Source organism: Protopterus annectens, chromosome 1.part0 (genome assembly GCF_019279795.1).
Source record: "Protopterus annectens isolate FY-2018-M chromosome 1.part0, PAN1.0, whole genome shotgun sequence".
Classification (NCBI taxonomy): domain Eukaryota; kingdom Metazoa; phylum Chordata; order Ceratodontiformes; family Protopteridae; genus Protopterus; species Protopterus annectens.
In genome coordinates this window covers 1,914,209,418-1,914,233,210 of record NC_056725.1, presented here as the reverse complement: position 1 = coordinate 1,914,233,210, position 23,793 = coordinate 1,914,209,418, and the positions used below count along the sequence as shown (strand labels likewise).

Below are 23,793 nucleotides of genomic sequence, written 5' to 3'. Positions count from 1 at the left end.
GCACTGCTATGACATATTCCAAATGCTGTAGAAGGTCTTCCTTTTCTTGAGCCAGAATCAGGCAATCGTCCAAATAAGGATAGATTTGAATTCCTTTTAGCCTGAAGTAAGCTATCACTGGAGCCAGAACCTTTGTGAATACTCTGGCAGTAGATAAGCCAAAGGGCAATGCAGAGAACTGATAATGAGAATTTCCAGCTCGAAAGCAGATACTTTCTGCAACTTAGTCTTATAGGCACATGAAGGTAAGCTTCCTTGAGATCTAAAGTTACCATCCAGTGATCTTTGCCCAGCAGAGGTAAAAGCTGTTGTAACGTCAACATTTTGAACTTGGGAATGTCCAGATAAGTGTTGAGGATAGATAAATCCAAAATTAGTCTCCACGTGTTCCCCTTCTTCGGTACTAGGAACAGGCGAGAATAAAATCCTAGGCCCCTTTCTGGCACAGGAACCGGCTGAATGGCCCCTATTTGGAGTAACTGAGAAATTTGCTTGTAAGCCTCTTGTCTTTGTAGAGGAGGAATGTCTGGCATGCCTTTGAAAGGAGGCAAGGTATGGAAATAAAACCTGTAACCGTGGTGAATGATATCCAGAACCCATCTGTCTTGGGTAATTAAATCCCAATTTTCTTTGAAAAGAGACAGTCTTCCTCCCAACGGTGCTGCCAGGCAAGAATGAACTGGCAGCTGAAAAGGCAGGTCATTGGGTCTGCTTACGAAAGGACTGACCCCTGCCCTCACCAGAAGTCTGAGCAGGGGAACTCCCTGTCCTAGGCCTAAAAGAACCCTGAGCTCTGCCCCTACCACGTCTAGACCTACCCCTAGACTGGGAATCATAAGCAGGATAAGTCCATCCCTTAGCAGGCCAATTTCTACTAAACTTGGAGGCTGCACCTGCAAAAAATCTTTAACAGTTTGCATAGACTTAGCCTTGTCCTCCATTTTCTTCAAAACTGCTTCTACAGGCGAACCAAACAACACATCAGACTGCAAGGGAGCATCCAAAATCCGTGTCTTAACATGCTCAGCTAAATTCTGATCTCTCAACCAGGCGTGCCTACGAATAACAGAACCAGTGGCAGCCACCCTGGAGGAGGCCTGCACAGCATCAAAACCACATTGCAAGGAATGTTTACCCACCTGTTCAGACACATGAACTAAATCCTGCAACTCTTTACACTCAATACCTTCCGCCAGAGCATCCACCTTAGATTTCAACTGTGAAAGAAGATAATTCTGATATTTTAACATGTGAAACTGACAATTCAACGCCTCATGGCTAAAGTGGAAGAAGTATACACTTTCTTTCCCCATCTATCCAAAGCCCTTGCCTCTTTATCAGGAGGGACAGGATTTTTAACAACTGAGGCCTTCACACCTTTAGGCCCCTGAGAGACAGTTTCGGGTCTGCCCTAGGACTCTTAAAAGATACTTATGAGCTTCAGGCACCCTATAATACCTATCCGGTTTAACTGGGGCAGGAGGCAAAGAATCAGGATTCAGGAAGCCTCTGCAAAACATCTTCCACCACATTCAAAACAGGAGGTATAGCTAAAGGCCTATGCTGGGGTAAAACAAGAATTCCCTAAGCCTTTTCCTGGAATCAGAGAAATCTTGACCTTCCCATTTAAAATGCTCCCTCATGGAATGCAGAGTCACTGAAAATGAAAAATCCTCAGGAGGGGAAGCTGAAGGAGTAGAATCATCCACATCAGAATCAGAATAAGGAGGGTACTCCTGCAAGTCTTCAGCCTAAGACTCAGAAGCCTCGAGCATTGCTCAAAACTCTCAAACTCAGGTTCCACCCTAGGCCTCTTATCAGGAGGGCATAGAACCCCTTATCATAGTAATCAAATCCTCTGCCATTTTAAGCATATGTTTCTTAGGCAAAGACCCTGAAGCACTAGGAGAAACCCCACTGAAGCAAAACTCGGCCTGCCCCTCAAAGAAGCCTTGGAAACAGAAGGGGAGGCTCTGACCACCTTAGGAAGAGAGGGAAGAACAGCCACCTGAGAAGCCCCTCAGCCTGGCCTACTTCCTGAGAGGATACATCCTGTAACAGTAAAGTCTCTCCCTGAGACTCCAAAGAAACACCTGGCAAAACCTCCGGCTCCACTGAGCCCTCTAAAGAACCGACGTCTGGGACTATCGGTTCTTCCACTCTAGGCTTTGCTGTTTTGTCCTTGCGTTTTTTAGCCGAAGCCGGCGTCGGAGCATCCAACGGCATTTTATAATTACAACGCTTCCCAAACACTAACCTGGCACAGTCTAACCTTCTCTTAATAGTGCGTTTGTTAAATCTAGCACAAGAGCGGCATCCAACAACGTCGTGCTCAGGCCCTAAACAAGGTATACACAAAGTATGGTAATCCCTATGAGGTATCTGTTTCCCACAAGAAATACAGTTATTCACTTTTTCTGACATCCGGTTAAATACTGAGGCAAGAAAAAACCAAAATATTCCCCAACGGGGTACTTAGCTAACTTTGATTCGGTCTGAAACTCTGGCTTCAGAAACTTTCAGAACGCCAACCTGCACTCGCAAAATTGCTTCTGCATCGGACCATGCGGCAAAAAAGACTGAGGATATGGCGTCGGTCATGCGCATTAGTACCCTGACGTACTGACGTCAGTCTAATGCGCCCTGACCGACGTCAGCCATATACTTTGGTATTCAGGCCGACTGGACAGCGGACTACCCAATAGTTAGGACTGCAGCAATGTGGAATGAAGAACATCTGTACTATGTCCTTCAAGGATGCATCTGCAGTCCTTACAAATGGGTAGAATACCATAGCTAAACTAGGGGAGGAGGAAAAAAGGAGAGATTATGGTGTAGTTAGGATCCCTTGCAAAACAGCAGTGGCAAAACCAGCTCGGGATCTAGAGTATAAAGGCAAATTGTAATGCTTGGCAGATGTATGCACGGAGGTCCAAGTAGCAGCCTCTATAATGTCCTTGGTAGCCACTCCTCGTAAGAAAGCTGTGGTAGTGGCTGTAGCCCTTGTGGAGTGAGGCCTGATGTTCTCTGGAGTTTTCTTTCCATGGTAGGAGTAACAAAATCTAATGCAATTTCCTATCCATTTGGAGACTGTCTGTTTTGAAATTGGCTTTCCTTCTTTTCCTGTTGCATATGCTACCAGAAGCTGGTCAGTCTTTCTATTGGACTTTGTCCTGTCCAGGTAGTAGCGTAATTGTCTATGTACATCCAAGGAATGCAACAGTCTTTCTCCCCTGTTCTGTGGGTTGGGGAAGAATGTAGGTAGGTGGATAGCCTGATTTAAAGACACTCTGGATACCACCTTAGGCATAAATGTAGGATTTGTTCTCATGGACAATCTATCTTGATGGAAGATCAGGAAGGGTTGCACTGCCATTAATGCCTGTAGTTCAGAGACCCTTCTTGCTGAGGTGATTGCCAGCAGGAAAGCAGTTTTCCAGGATAAGTATTGTAATTCTGCTGTTGCTGCTGGTTCAAAGGGGGAAGTGTCAATTTTTCTAGCACAAAGTTCAAGTCCCATGCTGGCAATGGTGGTTTCCTGGGAGGTTTTACATTTTTAATTCCTCTCAGAAACTGTCTGAGCAGAGGATGAGAGAAGACAGGAGGATCCAAGCTGTATTCTGCTGAAATAGCTGATGCATGTATCTTGATGGAAGAATAGGACAGGCCTGTATGGAAGAGCTCTGCCAAGTACTCCAGGATGTTGGCTATGTTTACCAGTGCCACATCTTCTCCCTTTGCAGTACTCCAAATGAGATACCTTTTCCATTTTGCTGCATAATTCTTTCTTGTTGAAGGTCTACGAGCCTCAAGGATTATGTCTTTAACCCTTTGGGATAAAATAAATTTGGGTTAATTGCTCTTATGTAATGTTCCAGGCAGTTAGTTGCAGAGTTTTCAGGTTTGGATGCAGGATGTTGTAGTTGTTCTGTGTTAACAGTAATGGGATCAGGGGTAGTGTCCATATTTGTTCCTGAGACATGCTCCTCAGCAATGGGTACCAATGTTGTCTTGGCCAGTCTGGAGCTATCAGAATGATCCTTGGACGTTCCTCTTAGATTTTCAAAAGCACCTTGTGCATCAAAGGAAGTGGTGGGAATGCGTATGCTGTCAGGTTTTTCCAACTGAAAGATAGGGAGTCCACTTTCCAAGCAAGTGGGTGGTACGTCCTTGTGCAGAATTTCTTTAGCTGGTGATTGAGTGGGGATGCAAATAAGTCTATTTGTGGTAATCCCCATTCTCTTGTGATGGCTTTGAAGATGTCCGGATGCAGCATCCATTCGTGGGCATCTGTGGTAGTTCTGCTTAAGATGTCTGCTAGAATGTTTTCTTTTCCCGGTACAAAAATTGCTTGTAACTGAATGTTGTAGCTCAGAGCCACATCCCATAAGTCCAGTGCCAGCCGGCATAGGGGGTAAGAGTGTGTGCCTCCCTGTTTGTTGATGTACCACATAACTGTGGTGTTGTCTGTCCTTATCATCAACTGACCTTCTTCGAGAAATGGTCTGAATGACTGGATTGCCAATTTTACTGCCAGCATTTCCTTTAGATTTATGTGCAGGCGCAGCTGGTCTTGAGTCCATAAGCCTTGTATGCACTTGCCCAGCATGTGTGCCCCCCAACCGAGGTCTGAGGCATCTGTCATGATGGTCTGGCTTGGTTGACTGTTGCAGAAGGGCAATCCTGTGTTTGATTGACAGGCCTGAGCCCACCATAGGAATTCTTGCTTCAGGCATGGGATTATTGGAATTTTGGTTTCTAGGCTGTGCTTGTGTTGGGACCACAAATTCTTTAGGTACCACTGTAGCTTTCTCATATGCAGTCTGGCATGAGGGACCAGAATTATGCAGGATGCCATGAAGCCTAGGGCTTGCAGTACTTTTCTTGCAGTTAGATGGTTCTGCTTTGTTAATGCCAAGAAATAGAGAGGTAGTTGCTCTTTCTTTTCTGCAGTAAGGAATGCCATTTGTTTTGATGTGTCCAGCTCTGCACCCAGAAAGGTTATTCTTTGGGATGGAATCAGCCTTGACTTTTTTATATTGACTGTATATCCCAGGGCTTGCAGCAGGTAAATGACTCTTTGTAAGTCTTCTGTTAGCTTGCTTTTGTTGTCCGCTTGTATCAGGCAGTCGTCCAGGTAGGGATAAATTTGGATCCCTGAAGTCTGCAATGAGCAATTACTGATGCCAGGCATTTCGTGAACACTCTGGGCAGTAGATAAGCCAAAGGGCAATGCTGAGAATTGATAATGCTCTGATCCTGCAAGAAATCTGAGGTATCTTCTGCAAATTGGTCATATGGGGACGTGCAGGTATGCCTCCTTGAGATCTAGAGTTACCAGCCAAGACTCCTTGCCCAGCATGGGAAGAAGCTGCTGTAGGGTCAGCATTTTGAATTTTGGAACAATGAGGAATGTGTTTAAAGCGGACAGGTCGAGAATAGGCCTCCATTTGCTCTCTTTTCTTGGTACCAGGAAGAGTCTGGAGTAAAATCCCTTTCCTTGTTCCATAGATGGTACCTTCTCCACAGCTCTCATTCTTAATAATTGAGATATTTGCTTTAGAGCTTCTGCCCTTTGAGTAGGTGGTAGGTTTGGCATTCCTTTCTTTCCTGGTAGAGTATGGAAATGGAACCTGTAACCTTGGTCTATAGTTTGCAAAATCCATTTTTCCCTTGTGATGCAATGCCAGTTCTTTGAAGATAAGGTTAGCTTTCCGCCTAAGGGTGCTTCCAGTTGTTCCCTGGTAGGCGGTGCTACAGTCAAGTCACTGTGATTGTGTTGTTGTAGTGGTGGTGGCTGCGTCCGTGCCTCGCTGGTTGTTACCTTGCCACTGGCGTCCCCTGTAGGCACCCCTGGATTGGTTTCTGCCTCTTGAACACCTATTCCTGCCTCTCTGTGTCTTAGAGGAGTCCGGAAAGGACCAATTCTTGGAGGGCCAGTTCCTGCTAAACCTTGGAGGTTGAACCTGTAAGAAATCTTTCACTGTTTGTACAGATTTCGCCTTCTCTTCCATCTTTTTTAGTACCTGCTGTGCAGGGGAACCAAATAAATTGACTTTGTCCATGGGTGCATCCAAAAGCTTTGATTTGACATGGTCTGGTAATGCCTGCTCTTTCAACCATGCATGTCTCCTGATAACTGTGCCAGTCATGGCTGATCTAAAGGAAGCCTCCAGTGCATCATAGCCACATTTTAAAGAATGGTTACTAACCTGCTGTATGTTATGTACCATTTCCTGAACATATTTTTATCTAAAGATTCTTCAGAGGACAGCTTTTTAGTTAACTGGTCAAGCATAAACTCTTGATATTGAATCATATGAAATTGGCAGTTCAAAGCCCTAGCTGACAAAGTAGCAGAGGTGTAAACTTTTACCCCATCTCTCTAAGGACCTGGATTCCCTTTCAGAGGGGAGGGTTTTTTTAGTAGATGCAGTTGCTACAGCTTTAGGGCCCTGGGAGATAGTCTCTGGATCTGCAAAAGGAGCCTTGTATAAATGGTGATGAGTGTCCGGGACCCTGTAGAACCTATCGGGCTTAGCAGGGGCCGGAGGTAATGAATCAGGAGCAGTGCAAGCATCATTAAATGCATCATCTACAACAGAAAGAACTGGAGGAATAGCTAAAGGCCTATGTTGTGGCAAATGTAGAAAGGTTCTAAGCCTTTTTCTGGAGTCTGAGAAATCTTGGCCCTGCCACTGAAATTGTTCCCTCATAGCATGCAAGGTTTCCCCAAAGGAAAATTCCTCAGGTGGAGAGGCTGAAGGAATGGACTCTTCTGCATCAGAGTCTTCGTAAGGGGAATAAGGAGCCTCAGGAGGGTCTGTATGTTCTGAGTCATCAGAGGAATCATCGGTGGATACTGGCTCAGGGGGCTCTGCTCTAGGCCTCTTCTCTGGAGGTGGAAGAGGTCCTGTCTGGATGAGGCTGGGATCCACGAATTAAGGAAATGAGATCCTCAGCTAAAGAAAGCATATGGGAACTGGTGCTGGGCCTGTGAGAGGGGGGTTTGGCAGGCACCGTTTTTGAAGCTTTGGCTGCTTTAGCCCTGGCAAAGGCCTTAATGGACATGGCTGCAGGAGGCCTAGCAGCTCCACGTGCAGGGGTTGAAATATCCAAGGGAATAGTGTCTGATAATTCCTGAGAAACCGCAACAGAAGGTTGGATTTCAGAAGCCGATTCTACCAGGTTAGAAGAGGCCTCGGTAGAAGGCATGGTTTCGGCTGAAGAAAGAACCGCTTGCTCGGTTTCGGCCGAAACCGAGACACTCGCGGTTTGCTTAACCGCGGTTTCGGCCGAAACCGTGGACCGCGAGTGTCGGTCCTTTTCTTTGCATTTTTTGGCAATTTGCGTAGTCAGAGGATCCGACGGCATAATATAGGCAAAATCAGAGCCGAAAAACTGCTCAGCAAACTCCGAACGACGTCTAAGCATCCGTCGGTTAAAAGAAGCACAGGCTAGACAAGCTGCTACGTTGTGGTCTGGGCCTAAACAAGGTAAGCAGTAAGAGTGGAAATCTTTATGAGGTATTTGTTTCCCACAAGTTAAACAGTTATTCACTTTTTCTGACATCGGCTGAGGCAAGAAAGAGTCCCCAACGGGGTACTTAGCTTTTTAGAAGTCTTCAAAGTAGTATTCGGTAGTAGTAATCTCTGGATCTGACCGACCGGCACTTGCGAACAGCTTCTGCTTCGGGCGCCAAGCGGCAAGAAAGACTGGGGAAAATGGCATCGGCTGATGCCTTTATACCCGAAAAACTGCAGCTATGACGTCGGGTGAAGTGCGACACCAGCCGAAGCCAGACCCAGACTTTGGAATCCGGCCGACCGAAGGGCTGCCTGACGACAGGACTACCCATTTGTAAGGACTGAAGATGCATCCTTGAAGGACATCCTGAGATTTTCTAAACCACATCTTAAGATCCTCTCATTGATTCCTCAAAAAGATTTGTTAGATGGTCAAAATAACATACTCCAACTGCAGACAGGGTCTTCCCACCCCTTTTCTCAAATGGAAAGTGTCTCTAACTGTTGAGTCCAACAGCGAAGACTCATCAAATGGAGCACTGATGAAGACTTAAAAGGCTCCACAAAGGTGCAAAGGTAAATCCAGACGTGTCTCTTCATGGATAAGCCTAAACCTGCTGCCCATGCAGCACCCCTCTCTGTTGCACTGGACAGAAGCCGCATGGATGAATTTACTATAGATTGTGAGGTGGTCAACTGAGGGACCACAGAAGCGTAAGCCTCTTCACTAGTAATCCTTAACAACACGCTGGAAAGTTTTTTGAGCAAGTCCTTTTGCAACCTTGTAACATGGGCCAGATAGTCCAGCAAATGGATAGTGAAAGACACTGAAGAGAATACTCGCTTCCCCAGTCTGTCCATCAACCTGGACTCTCTGTTGGGAGGATGGACAGTTGAACTCTCCTCAGCGAGTTCCTTCTTAGTGGGCGCAGCCACCACCATTGCATTGAGGTAAGGGCTTACCAGTTGATGCGGCCTCTCTACTGGGACTGCCATAATTTTGTCAGGTCTTTTTGGAATAGGCTCAACCATATCTGGCTCCTTCTATGCCTTCCAACAAATCAAATCTACTAATTTGTTGGGAGGTGACGTCACCCAGGAGGAAGATGGGCCAGCCCCAAAGGCTTCCAGCTTTATCAATTCCTCTTAAGAAGGATTATGGGCAGACCAATCACCCTTTTGTTTCAGGAGCTCAAGGATGTCTCTGAAGGAGACGTCTTCGGGTGGTGGATTGGGGGAACCTTCTCCTTCATCAAAGTCAGTATCAACAGTAAGAGGCTCCTCAGGTGAGTCCAGGTATTTCCTCTTACACCCTCTCTTCAGAGGAAGCTCTTCAGTGGGATATTCCAGAGAAGTAGCCAAGAGCTAGGGATCCCTGAGTGGGCTGACTGGAAGCCCTGGGCTGGCTGTCCCTGTGGTGTCAAGTGGTGAGGATCACATGGCAAACTCATATGGGTGGACATGGATGTATCCAAGGGGGGGAGGACCAGTCTGACCTGAAGGTTCAGCAAAGACCCGCAGTACCACCTTGAAAGCAGACCTCCTCAGGGAGGAGGAAAGCAACGGAGCAGAGGATAAGCGTCTCTGGTCCGCTGGTTCTCCACCTCTCAAAGGTCGGTCGTCTGAGGAGGAAGCCAGAACTCAATTGTATAGCACCGAACCTCCAAGAGGGAAGGAAGGCTCTGAATACATTGGAGTCGATCCAACCCTACCAGCACCAACATGGAAGTCTCGGCTCTGGGAGCCGTCTGGATCCAAAAAGTCAGAGGAGGAACTCAGGGTCATTGCCGAATCCAGAGAGACCAACCTCCTCGGATCCGACGCAGATGCGCCCAGAGCTCTCGGATCCAATAACTCCCAAACCAAAGGATCAGTCAGACGAGAAGTGGAAACTGGGTGAAATCCTGGATCCAATGGGGGTAGGGACCAACAGTGCACCCTTCTGTATCTGCTCTGTGACCAGCTCTCTCACCATCCTTACCATGTCTACTTCTGTAAGGCTTCTGCAGGAATGTGAGGACACAAGAGATGCAGGTGTAGAATGTCTCTCCAGGAAGAGGGAAGGTAGTCGGGATGCAGCCGGGTCAAAGGATGTAGAGTAGGATGACCAAGGCAAGTGCATCAGATCTGAAGGTTTTGAATCCGATGATTTCTTCGGTTCCGCAGCAAGAGTTTTCTTCAGATCCAAGACCTTCAAGGTGGCAGATGATGTCGGATCTGATCTCAGGACCTTCTTTGGTTCTAAGGAAGGTAGCACCTCAGCCGATCTCGGCTTCTTGGAATGGTCCCTTTGCTTTGAAGTTGAAGGCTGATCTCTAGATAATGTCTGTGAGAAAAAAAGATGGTAACAGAACTTTCAAAATCAGCTTTTTTTTTCTTTCTGCAAGGGCTCAAGGATTTAAAGCCCCACAAATTACACATTCTTCATTCAATTGGTCAGGACCCAAGCAACAGAGGCACAGACGGTACCCATCCAAAAAGTGCATTTTGTGCCTGCATTTGGTACACTTCTTAAATCCCTTCCCTAACATGATCTCTAAAGAAGGGGGGAGAGAGAGAGAGATGCTGAGAACAGAAGAAAAGGGGCTTTGCACTAAAGGAGGAGTCAGGGGAGAAGTTTAGGATTTTTTTAAGGAAAAAAATAGAGGATTACATGGTAGAAGCTGAAACAAAGAAGAAATAATGAGATCTAAAGAGTGAGAGAGAAAAATATCCCACTTATCTGTAAAAAAAAAAATGCAAACTCGAGAGCTCTGCAGTAATCAAGTCTGAACACAAAAGCGGCAAGAGAGATCTGAGGTGATAGGTCAGCAATGCACTGTGGGCAGGGGACAGCTCAAAAGCTTAAAGGCTTCCACAAGAGTCTGATCAGACATTGGATCCGAAACCCATTCGTGAAGGATGAATAAAAACTGATATCAGATTATAGTTTGTTTAATTGCACGCAAAATCTGAAAGCCATTTATGGAAAAAATATGGAAGCTAACATGAAATAACTTAGTAATACTTACAACTATTGGTTCTGAAACCATTCGGCGCATTGTTCCTATCCGTACACTTCGACATTCAAGAATGATACTTTCCATTTTACTCGATGAAGGTGCAGAATTACTCGGATTCTGTTGCTGCTGTTGATGATTAACTTTGCGACGTTTGCTTTGTACTTCAGTTACAGGATTCCCAAACTAACACAAAATACAAAAAACAGGATCCTTTAAAACAAGATCCTCTACTAAACATTACAGCCAGTCTGTCATGCAACTGAATTTTAAGGTTGCCACGCATGTACTCATTAATGTGATAATATTCTACATACTTTAAAAATCAAAGAATATACAAAACGGACAAAAAAATCAGTGCTTTCTCATTTATGTACAAAAAAACAGAATTATGCAGCACGTGTTGTCATTATTTAAAACAACTCACCATACGTTACTTGAAAGAACAGTATCAGGCATCATCTCCATATTAATTTTATAAACTGTACCAGAACTATAAAGAAGGGCAGAAAGGATAGTGATGTGCAAGGAGGTGCAATGCATTGTACTTAAAAAAAAAAAAACAAATTCTCATGTGTTTTGATGGTATTTTTGGTGAATAACATAAAAAGGTTAAGTTTGACAAGCATAATTAATAATGCAGTTTAACACTGCACAGTTTGTGTTGAAAATTAAATATAAAACCCTTGTTCTTCATGTTTATATGAAATACTGGAATTGTGTAAAATGAAAGAACAGACTAAGACTTTGCCAGAATGCAACTTAAAGTTTTCAAAGCAACTAAATTTGAAATACTGTGCTAACATAGCAAGGTTAAAGATCAAAGATACATATTGCATCAGGTCTGACTGACAGCAGCCAGATCTAGTACTGTACAGATAAAACCCCAACTATGACCAATTCAAACAAAGTTGAAGTGTCTTGTGGGCCTGATGGAGCTGACATATGTTGGAAATGAGCAGCCACTGCTAGCTTACCCATTTCAGAGCCAGACAGGTGTGACTTGCAACTTGGGTGTCACTTAGTGTGAACACTTGGTGATGCACCTGTGGAGCACAAGCCCATGAGTTATTGCTGCTGCAATGCATATGCATGGAGTTGAGTGAGTGTGCGGATGCATACTCTCTGCAGCAAAGGTCAAAGTATCACTGTGGGGGTGGGGTGAGCTCCACTAAGGGAAGGCTAGCTGCTCTTCAGGACCAGCAAGATAGCTTCCTCTGTACTTTCCAACCAACTGTCACCAATAGAGAACAAATGGGCTGAACCGATTACCCAGGCAGGATGAATAGGAAGTAGGGTTCTCTCCAAACTGACAGGTACCCAGCACTTGCCCCACAGAAGAATGAGCCAACTAGGTGCAGGTAGAAGAGCCTTTGGGCTAGCCTTGTGAAGGGAAACATTTCCTTAATTAAGCACTTCAGGTGAATTTATCATTCTACTTCTCCCTCCATCCCTCATCTTAACATTTTCCCACACTCTCCACTGCCTATTAAATATCACTGTGGATAACATACTACTCTCCATCACCCATTCTAGCAGTACATTCCATGGGTCTGCAGCCCTTTCCTTAAAAAGTACTTTAGCAGATCTATGGAACAAAGTCAAGTCAGCTGGCACAAAATAGGTAGGGGCTTTCATAAACTGTCATGGTTACATTGATTTCCATTGTTAAGTATCAGAGTACGTTAATTATTGGAAACGTGGAGATGTTGAAAATTTTATTAAAATAAAAAAGAATATTCCAGGCATAATAAAATTAGATGCACACTGCTCTCCAGGAATTAATGAAAGTGTAAACTTTAAGTGCATTTTAAAGGGGAGAACACTTATGCATCACTGATTTGCCTTTTAATTAATGATGTTGTTAGCTTTTATTTACCTATATGAATGCATTCCACAGTCTAATGACATCTTTGCTCAAGACAAAATTGGTTACAACTGTAAGACTAAGTATTAACATCCTTAGCTCCATGTTCATTTGTCATTTTTTTTTTGTATTTCTGAAAATGCAAACACACTGCTTTTTAATTACTATTCTCATTAGATTACTTAACTGGTCCACTGCAATAGCTAACACTCAGAATTATTTATGCAAAGCAGCTGAGCTAGTGTTCTCCCTGGTATGGTCTGAACAAAACATTCTAACAAACAATCTACTCAGAAGATAATATAAAAAGTATCATACCTAATAAATAACATTATTCTTACCTTAGTTTTGTATTTAGTACCTGTAAAGGGAGTCCAATAACTGCATCTTTCTTGATTATACCTCTAAACCTATTAACTCAAGAAATCTCTACAAAGCCAAAAATGATACGGGGACAAAGGCCCAAAAATAGGGACAGATCTTATTGCTCTTTTAAACTTAGAAATTTGCTAGAACAGATTTTGCATTAGCATGCATTTTTCTGAAGGATATGAACTCTGAAACTCAGATAATGTCATTATTTAGTGACTTCTATCCTCAATGATTTGCTAGAAAACCATAATTTTATGAGGAACAAATAAAAGTCAAAAATCTGGACAGCTGAGAGTTATGTGCTTGATGCACCATATGTTTTTCCACTGCTTTTAAAGCTGACAATTTATTTTCCTTACCTTTGCAGCACAGCATATGCTGTGGTAAAGTACCAAACAGCATTACAGCTCTCACTGATTAATTTTTCTAGCCTTCATTTGTAAAACCCTTTTATAACTTTAACTTCCCTAAGCTCAAATCACGGAGTGTAATCAGTGAACTCTACCCTCAGTGGCATCCACTGTACAGTGTAGGACTGCATCTATAGATATTAATGAAAACCACCACAAATGTGGAGGAATGTATCTGTGGATGCATACCATGCTATCCTTAAGGGAACGCAATTAAGTGATGCAGCAAATTTATCTGGGAAGTGGTTTAATAAACAGATTACAAAACTTTTGTTATATATTCCAAATATACATATACCACAATGGCAGTACAAAGACTGGCAAAACACTAATACCACTGCCCAACTTACCCTTTTTTTTTTTTTTTTTACTGGATTGTGCAGTTAGCAATTCGTAATAAGTATTAAAGTACAGTTGTGTACTTACCATAAAGGTAGATGTTCGAGTGTATTCACTGTTGCAGTCATTACTCTTGGATTATCCTGCTGGCAGGCTACCCGCAGTCGGCCTGAAATCCAAAGTCCTGGTCTGGCATCTGTTGTTGTCGCCCCTTCCCTGATGTCAGTGCGCCAGGGGTATAAATGATGCAGCAGACACCATTTTCTTCAGTTTTTCTTGCCCCAGATGTCAGGTGCCCCCAAAAGGGTAGGTGAAAATTCTGCTTATAAAAAAGTATGCACTAACATAAACAATACCTTCATCTACAAGCAAATACACCACATAGGTTGTATAGAATAGAGAAGTACAGATAAGTCCCAGCAATGAAAGGGGGATGGTGGGAGGGTAACCTGGACTGCAACAGTGAATACACTCGAACATCTACATTTATGGTAGGTACACAACTGTACTATGTTCATCGTGTTTCAATGTTGCAGTCATTACTCTTGGGTTGAATCCCAAAGCTGAGGTTGGGTGGTTGGGCCTAAATAGAGTTAGGAGTGGCTATGAGGCCCTGCAGAACTGCAGTGGCGAAGCCTGCTCTGGATTTAGAGTAAAGAGGTAAGTGGCAGGTAAAGAGGTGGCAGTGCTTTGTAAAAGTGTGCACTGAAGTCCAAGTTGCAGCCTCCAAAATGTCCTAAGTTGGTACTCCTCTGAGGAAGGCTGCTGAAGTAGCTGCTGCTCTGGTTGAATGTGGCCTGATGCCCTTGGGCACTGATTTCCCATGTTGAGATTAGCAGAAACTAATGCAGTGGGCTATCCATTTGGAAACTGTCTGCTTTGAAATTGCTTTTCCTTGAGATCCTGCAGCATATGCCACTAAGAGTTGCTCAGATTTTCCGAAAGCTTTAGTTTTGTCCAAGTAGAAGCGTAGCTGTCTGTGTATGTCCAAAGAATGTAGAAGTCTCTTCCCCTTATTCTGTGGGTTCGGATAAAAGGTAGGCAAATGAATTGTTTGATTAAAAGCCACACTGGACACTACCTTAGGCATAAATGCTGGGTTTGTCCTCAGAGAAACCCTGTCCGGATGGAAAATTATAAAATGTTCAATCGCCATTAGTGCCTGTAACTCTAAGACTCTTCTTGCTGAAGTTATTGCTAAGAGCAGAGCTGTTTTCCATGATAAGAATTTTATCTCAGCTGTATTAGCTGGTTCAAAAGGAGGCAGCGTGAGTTTTTCCAAGACAAAATTGAGGTCCCATGCAGGTATTGGTGCTCTTCTTGGGGGTCTTATGTTTTTGGCCCTCTGAGGTACTGCCTTAGTAGAGGATGTGAAAAAATAGGTGGGTCTGTATTGTAATGAGCTGAAATGGCAGAAGCATGAATTTTAATCGATGAAAAGGATAGGCCTTTGTCCAACATCTCAGTTAAGTATTGTCAAATCTGAGGAATATTTGGTACAAGCATGTCAATTCCTTGTGCCTGGCTCCAAGCACAGAATCTCTTCCACTTTTCTGCATATGATTTTCTGTATTTTCTCAGTGTGGTATTTGCTTTCCACAGGCGAGAGAATTATTAACTTTTTCTGACATCGGTTAGTGCAAGAAAAAAGGATCCTCAATGGGGTACTTGGCTTTAGAAGACTTCAACTTCAATTCGGAAATGAAAACTCATAGCGGCTGACCTGCACTCGTGCGAGCTGCTTCTGCTTTGGGCTCCTCTGCAAGAAAGACTGATGTAATGGTGTCGGCTGCCTTACTTTATACCACTGACTACTTAACATCAGTCCTCAAGCGACAGCAACTGGCACAGAAATACTAAGTCTCTGGTATTCAGGCCAGCCGAGGGCTACACTGGCAGGGATAACCCTAATGTGATGACTGCAACAGTGAAACACGAAGAACATCAGGGATTCTGCCGATAGTGATGACTGCAATTAGGGATACAGACAATAGGCAGAAGGGGGCTGATAACTGGCCAAGGAACCAAGGTATTGGGAGCAAATAACTAGTGAGGGAAAGACAATAAAATTGGAAGACACTAAGAATTTATTTGGACTGCAGGTTAGAGATTGTATTCCATATCAAGGATTGACCATCAGTGTAGGCATAGAGAAAGAAATAGGGGGATCCTAAATGAAAGACCAGCACTTGTAGAGTTTTTAGTAGAATCTAGAACAGAAGTTGCCATTAAAAAAAGGAATAATCGGTAGAGCATATAAAACACTGCATGATAACTAAGAATCAGAGGAGGTTAGAATGGATTGGGAAGAGAGACTGGATAAACAATTCACAAAGAAACAATGAAGATTTATGTATGTCTACCAAATATGCATCAAAATCTAGATGATTTAGGATTTTTGCTTGGAAATCTTTACATAGATATTTTTATACCTTCATTAGACTCCAGAGAATTTTTCTCAGGTAGACAGCAAATGTTGGAGGTGTGACGGGGAAAAGAGAGGCAATTGGGATCATATTTTCTGGGAGTGTGGTGAGTTGGTGGACTTTAGGTATTCCCTGCGGGATGCACTGTCGGAGATGCTGGGTGGACAGATTTGTGTGATGAGGGAGATGATTTTTCTGAACTATGATACATATTCGAGATTGCCTAGACATGGTAAAGTCTTGCTATGTCTAATTATGGTGGCTGCCAAAAAAGCAATTAATAGAACATGAAAATCAAAACTTAAACCAACTATACTAGAAATAGTGAATACAGTTACAGAGATAAAACAATTGGAATTGAGAGCTTTAGAAAATGGTAGGGTCAAACTACATAGAAAAAAAATGGGAATTGTGGGAACAATAAATACAGGGGAGGAATGAGGTTTAAAAGAAGGCAAGACTTAAGCTATGAAATGTTTGAATGCAAATGATTGGGTAGACTATAAATGCTGTATAATGTTTGTAACTGGGAGTGTGCCAGTATGGTTTGTAATGTAAAACGCTTGCAACTAGGATTGTGTTGGTGTGGATCATTTTCATTTAGATAAATGTATGATTGCCTACATCGTGATGGCTTAATAAAGATGTTTCTTGTTTAAAAAATGGCAGGAATTGAATGATTTATGTAATGATGTTTTGTATACGATATATAGCAATATATGTGAAGTATGTTTGTAAACGTGAACTTAATACAGTTTGATTGCTTTTATATAAATGTAAACTTTCCTACATCACAAGAGATAATTCAACAAAGGTATTAAAAATAAATAAATAAAAATGGCTTCCAGTAATTTAGAGAAAAAAATAAACCAAATGTAGAGGTGATTAAAATAAATGAAACAATGAAGGAATATATCAACTCAAACAAAAGCCTGGAAAAATAGAAGCTCCAACTAGACACTGAGATGAACTGATGAAACTGTGGGGATGAGAGACTAACATGAGCAGGGGGCTGGTTTGGTGTGAGGTTTCACAAGGATGACTCTTTGGGGGAGTGGTGGAGCTGAAGGATGCAGCGCACACAGATGGCCTGGGATTTGCTGCTCAGCCAGAGAAGCTGGAAGGGACAGACTGCACTGGTTTTGTGAGAGGCACAGATGGGCAAAGCTGGACTGGTGTTCCTCAGCAGAGTCTGTTGTAGGGAGGAGTGTCCAGTGCGTTCCAGCAGAAGGAGGGGGGTTTGGTCCTGAAGGGACTGTGGCAGAGAAGCAAGGTACTGAAGACTGGAGACAGTGGAGTCTAGGTGGTGGTGGTTTACTGTATACCAGGGAGAAGAGGACCAAATCTGTCCCGACAGTTGCCAAATGTCAAGAGGTGGGTGTGAGATTCAAGCTATTTTTTCCAGCTGTCTTCAGTGTTTTTCCTAGAGGATCAGGGTAATTTTTTGATGCAGAGCAGGCTATGGAGAAAACAGAAAGGTCTGCCTAGCAGGAAGTTGGTCATCAGGCAGAGTGGGACTCTAATTCTCATTCTTCTGACAGTGGGATTTGTGGACAGATTGACAGTGAGGCCTTCCCTAGTGTTCTGGATGAGGATACTTGGGAGACCGAGAAGGGCACAGGGGTTGATTGGAGGAATTGGTGGTCTCTTGGACTTAGTCTAGGGTCTGGCATTTGGAGGTGGAGATGAACAAGAGGAGGACAGGCAACTCTGGAGATGGAGAGTAATCTGAAGACTGTGGGACATTTTGGTACATTTGTGAAATGTGGTTTTGCAAGAAAGGGAGGCAGAGGGACACTGTACTTTTCTTGACATTGTTGGACTTTTGGGTGGACTGTGGAGTATACACCCCACTTTGTATCACTGGTATTTAGGAGGATACTAGAAGGGGGACAACTGTAAGTAAAACAGTTTTTGGTCTTCCTGATATTTGTGTGGGACATTTTTTGATATAAACTGCATGTTATGTACAGTGGTGCAAATTGTGTAGTATGTAGTCAGGTGCATTTTGGATTGAGAGGGTTCTTTTCAGTGACTGCTGTATGTGTTCGGGATGTTGAAATAGGTGTTTTTTTTTTTGGTTGTGGGAGATAATAGGTGTTACAGTGTGGCAAGAGAAGAGAGGCTGGACAAAAACAAGTTTATTGATCTTGGGCTGCTGGGGTGGGGAGGTGTAAAAATGCACTGATTACATTATAGGTAGAATTAAGACAGTTTCTCTTTTTATTTTACAAGAGTGAATGTCTAGATTATTACCTTTGGCTTAAGCTGTTAAAAAGAAGTTATATACTTACCAGAACATTCCATGCGTGTTTGTCCAGCTCGTCTTCATTCTTTACTGGTTGGGTTCGGAACCAATCCTCAGTTCCAACTCGGCCTTATACAAAAGCTCGAGGTCTTCCACTAGCTCAAGGCTGAAAATTCTATCCCATCATGCCCTAGGAAAGCTTCTCAGATCTTGTTTGCTGATATAACAATAGGTATCACATCAGCTATCTAATATCTTATAGAGCAATGAAGGTGGTCAGATAACATTAGCTACAATTTGTATCTGCTCAGTCCTCCAGGAGCCAAAGGCTGGGGGAAGGAGGGTGGGATGCAAGAATGAAGGCGAGATGTAAACACACATGGAACATTATGGTGAGTACATAACTTCTTTGTGTGTTGTCGGTGTATCTCGCCTTCATTCTTTACTCGGTGGGACAGGATCCCTAGCACCATCTTTCTTGGGTGGCTCAAGGGAGAATATTCTTCAGAACAGTGGACCAAAAGAGGCCCTATTCCTGGAGGCCAAATCCACTTTGCAATGAGTGATAAAGGTATGAGGCCTTGCCAATGTTGCTGCAGCACAAATGGTGTCAATTGGTAGTCTAGCCCGAAAGGCAGAAGAGGTTGTTATGGCTCTTGTAGAATGCCCGTTCACTTTGTATGAGAGATCTTTGTTCTGAGATTTGTAGGTAATATAATCTGACAGTCATTTCGAAAGTGTGTCTTTAGATACATTAGCACCTTTCTTAGAGTCTAAAAATGATACAGAAATTAGTCAGATTTTCTGAAGTCCTTCATCCTATGTAAGCAGAGACATAATTGTCTATGTACATCTAGTTGGTGTAGCATATATTCTGCCTTGTTGCCATAGTTGGGGAAAAGGACTTGTAGTTCTACGGACTGGTTCAAATTAGATTTTGAGCATACTTTGGGTAGAAAGGATGGGTTTGTTCAAAGGGATACTCTGTCTTTGTGGAAAAGGATGTAGGAGGGCTTTATAGACGATGCTTGTAGATCTGAAACTCTTCTAGCAGAAGTGAAGGCTATCAAAAGAATTGTCTTCCATGTCAAAAACTTTAGATCACAGGATAATGCAGGTTCAAAAGAAGGAAGAATCAAATGGGATAAGACAAAGTTCAAGTCCCATGGTGCTGGGGGGGGGGGGGGGGGCTTTAATGGGTGGTTTTAAGACAGTGCCCTTAAGAAACAACTTGCAAAGTCTGTGGGACATCACATTTGACCCCAATTCACATATATGGAAATTAGATATCACTGCTAACTGAACTTGAATAGTAGCTGCAGCTACACCTTCATTAAACAGTTTTGCCAAGAATTCAAGAATGGAAGCTATAGGGGCAGAGAAAGGATCAATGCGGTTATTCAAGGCCCAGGAAGAAAATCTTTTCCATTTGCTCATATATAACTTCCTCGTTGAAGCCTTATGAGACAAAATCAAGATATGTTTCACTGATGGGGAAACGTTAGGAAGTCTGGCTATATTTGGAATGTGAGCAGCCAAGCTGTCAGTTTGAAGGGAGGGGTGGAGCATTCCTGATGCATGAGTCAGAAGATCCAGAACTGGGTCCAGAATCCACGGCTCCTCCTAGAGGTGAGGCCAAAGTAAGGGGAACCAGATTTGACGAGGCCATTATGGGGCAATGAGTATCAAATTTCTTCCCAATGAGCTGTCTTTCTGAAGAACTTTGGGTATCAACGGAAAGGGAGGGAATGCATAGAAGAGACCCGAGGGCCAATCATGTACTAGTGCATCCCTTGGTGACTCCCCCAGAGGGATTAGGGCAAAATAGCTGCTGCATCTGGCATTCATGGACGTGGCAAAAAGGTTGCAGCAAGGCTGGCCCCATTTGCGGAAAATCATCTCCACTACTTCTTGTTTTAGGGACCACTTGTGAGGCATCAAAATCGCTCTGCTGAGTTTGTCTGCTATCACGTTGTATTTCCCTAGGATGTGCAATGCTATCAGAAAGTATTGGGAGGAGGTCGCCCACTGCCATACTCTCAGGGCCTCTCGACAAAGGGGGTAAGACCTGGTTCCTCCTTGTTTATGTACCACACAACTGACATGTCTGTCTGTAATGCAATAGTTCCTCGTGGAAGAGAGTCTTGGAATGCTTGAACGCAAGAAGCACCGCCCTCATCTTTAGGGCATTTATGTGCAAGTGTGCCTCGTGCTTCTGCCAAGTGCCTTGGACTGTCCGGCCCAGGTAATGCCCCCCCCCACCCTATCTGGGAAGCGTCCGTGGCCACTGTGGCTAAAGGTTGTGGAAGAAGAAACGATCAACCTAATGTCACATGAGTGGAGTGAAGCCACCAACGAAGATCTTTCTTGCAGGATTCCATTACTATAATTAGGTGGGACATGGGTAATTCCTGCATGGACCACTGAGTGAACAGTAACCGCTGTAGAATTCTCATGTGCAGATGTGCTAATGGAATTAGTGTTATTGCTGCTGCCATGGTCCCCAAGACTTTCAGAAAGTACAGTTGTGTACTTACCATAAATGTAGATTTTAGAGTGTATTCACTGTTGCAGTCATTACACTTGGGTTATCCTGCTGGCAGGCTACCCGGAGTCGGCCCGAATTCCAAAGTCTTGGTCCGGCGTCGGTTGCTGTCACCTCTTCCCTGATGTCAGTGCACCAGGGGTATATAAAAGATGCAGCCGATGCCATTTTCTTCAGTTTTTCTTGCCCCAGATGTCAGGTGCCCCCAAAAAGGTAGGCTAAACATTTTGCAAATAAAAATGCATGCATTAACATAAACATTACCTTCATCTACAAGCAAATACACCACATAGGTTGTATAGAATAGAGAAGTACAGATAAGTCCCAGCAATGTAAGGGGGATGGTGGGAGGGTAACCTGGACTGCAACAGTGAATACACTCTAACATCTAACATCTACATTTAGGTACTTAGCTTTAATGAAGACTTCGGATTCCAAAATATTCGTAATTCAGGAGCTGGCCGATCGGCACTTACGAACTGCTTCTGCTTCGGGCACCGCACGGCAAAAAAGACTGGAGAACATGGCGTCGGCTGTGTCTTATATACTCTGGCCTCACTGACGTCAGAAGAGAAAGCGACGACAACGCCGGGACCAAGACTTTGGAATTGCCGACGAGGACCGCCTGACGGCAGAGAACCCATATGTGATTACTGCAGCTGTATGCACGATGAACATCTGCAGTGGCGAAGCCTGCTCTGGATTTAGAGTAAAGAGGTAAGTGGTAGTGCTTTGTAAAAGTGTGCACTGAAGTCCAAGTTGCACCCTCCAAATTGTCCTTGGTTGGTACTACTCTGAGGAAGGCGGCTGAAGTGGCTGCTGCTCTGGTTGAATGTGGCCTAATGCCCTTAGGCACTGATTTGCCATGTTGTGAATAGCAGAAACGAATGCAGTGGCCTATCCATTTTGAAGTAGTCTGCTTTGAGATAGCTTTTCCTTGTGATCCTGCAGCATATGCCACTAAGTGTTACTCAGTCTTTCTGAAAGCTTTGGTTTTTGTCCAAGTATAAGCGTAGCTGTCTGTGTATGTCCAACGAATGCAGAAGTCTCTCCCCCCATATTCTGTGGGTTTGGATAAAAGGTAGGCAAATGAATGGTTTGGTTAAGAGCCACACTGGACACTACCTTAGGCATAAATGTTGGGTTTGTCCTCAGAGAAACCCTGTCTGGATGGAAAATTAATAAAAGGTTCCACAGCCATTAGTGCCTGTAACTCTGAGACTCTTCTTGCTGAAGTTATAGCTAGGAGCAGAGCTGTTTTCCATGATAAGAATTTTATCTAAGCTGTATTGGCTGGCTCAAAAGGAGGCAGTGTGAGCTTTTTCAAGACAAAATTGAGGTCCCATGCAGGTACTGGCACCCTCCTTGGAGGTTTTATGTTTTTGGCCCCTCTGAGGTACTGCCTTAGCAGTGGATGTGAAAAAATAGGTGTGTCCGTATTGTAATGAGCTGAAATGGCAGAGTCATGGATTTTAATTGATGAGAAGGATAGGCCTTTGTCCAGCATCTCAGTTAGGTATTGTAAAATCTGAGGAATATTTGGTACAAGCATGTCAATTCCTTTGTGCCTGGTTCCAAGCACAGAATCTCTTCCATTTTTCTGCATCAGATTTTCTGGTGCTGGGCCTCCTGGCCTCCAAAATAAAATCCATAACTGCTTTAGAGAGAGGTGTGTTCTGAATGGTTACATTATCCACCATGCGGCCAGATTCAGGGTTCTGAGTTGGCTGTGCAGGATCTGATTGTTTTGTTGGGTCAGTAAATGAGGAATTTGAGGTAATGTCCAGGCTGGGCCTTGAGACAAGCTCATTAGGATTGGGTACCAGTGCTGGCGTGGCCAGTCTGGGGCAATCAGTATCACTTTTGGCTTCTCTTGTCTGACCTTTAGGAGTACCTTGGAGAAGAGAGGCAGTGGAGGAAAGGCATATACTGTTAGGGTTTTCCAGCTGAATGATAGAGCATCCACTTTCCATGCTTGCTTGTGATAAGTCCTTGTGCAGAATCTCTGTAGTTAGCAGTTGTGAGGGGAGGCAAATAGATCTATGTCTGGGCATCCCCATTTCCTTGTTATCATGATGAATATTAGTGGATCTAGTTTCCACTCGTGAGGATCCTTGAGATTTCTGCTTAGTTCGTCTGCCAGAGTATTTGGATTTCCTGGCAGGAATTGTGCTTGCAGATGTACTTGATAAGTCAATGCTGTGTTCCACAAAGTCATGGCTTGTCTGCAGAGGGGGTAGGAATGTGTGCCTCCCTGCTTGTTTATGTACCACATGACTGTAGTATTGTCCGTCTTTATCAGCAGTTGTCCTGGATGAAGTAGATCCTTGAAGGCTGTCAGGGCATTCTGAGCAGCTAGCATCTCTTTTTGATTGATATGAAGATGCATTTGGCTTGCGGGCCATGTGTCCTGAATACATTTTCCTGCCATGTGGGCCCCCCAGGCATAATCTGATGAATCTGTTGTTAGTGTCTGCCTGGCTGTGGGTAGAGTGAATGGCTGTCCCTTGTTGTAGTGACAGGCCTGTGCCCACCATCGAAACTCCTGTTGCAGGCAGGGAATGAGTGTAATTAATGTTTTCAGGCTGTGGCAATGTTGAGTCCAAACACTTTTTAGATACCATTGTAGTTTCCTCATGTGCAGTATTGCATATGGAATTAGAAGAATGCAGGATGCCATGAAGCCCAAAGCCTGCAGAATTTTTCTTGCAGATAACTGGGTCTTTGTTGCCAACATTTCGATGTAAGAAGTCAGTTGTCTTTGTTTGTCTGGTGTGAGATAAGTCATCTGGGCAGTTGTATTTAAGCTTGCACCCAGGAATATTATCTCTTGAGAGGGTACTAGTTTTGATTTCTTTTCGTTTACCGTGTACCCTACGCAAATTAGTAATCTTTTTACAAACGCCAGATGCTTCAGTAGAATGTCTTTGTTCTCTGCTTGAATAAGGCAGTCGTCCAAGTAAGGATATATTTGAATCCCCCTTTGCCTGCAGAAAGCAATTACTGGTGCCAGGCATTTTGTGAAGACCCTGGGCGCAGTAGATAAGCCAAAGGGCAGTGC

General features: G+C 43.7%; 1 protein-coding gene across 2 annotated transcripts in view; it reads right to left on the bottom strand.

Annotated features, from left to right (window-relative positions):
• The window catches only part of SENP6 (SUMO specific peptidase 6), a gene marked incomplete in the record, with an annotated part of 3,063,818 nt that overhangs the window by 1,410,972 nt on the left and 1,629,053 nt on the right, over window positions 1–23,793 (bottom strand). For both annotated transcript variants that reach the window (XM_044070093.1, XM_044070102.1), the window contains 1 exon segment: window positions 10,538–10,711. In XM_044070093.1, coding sequence (XP_043926028.1) covers window positions 10,538–10,711 — 174 coding nt within the window.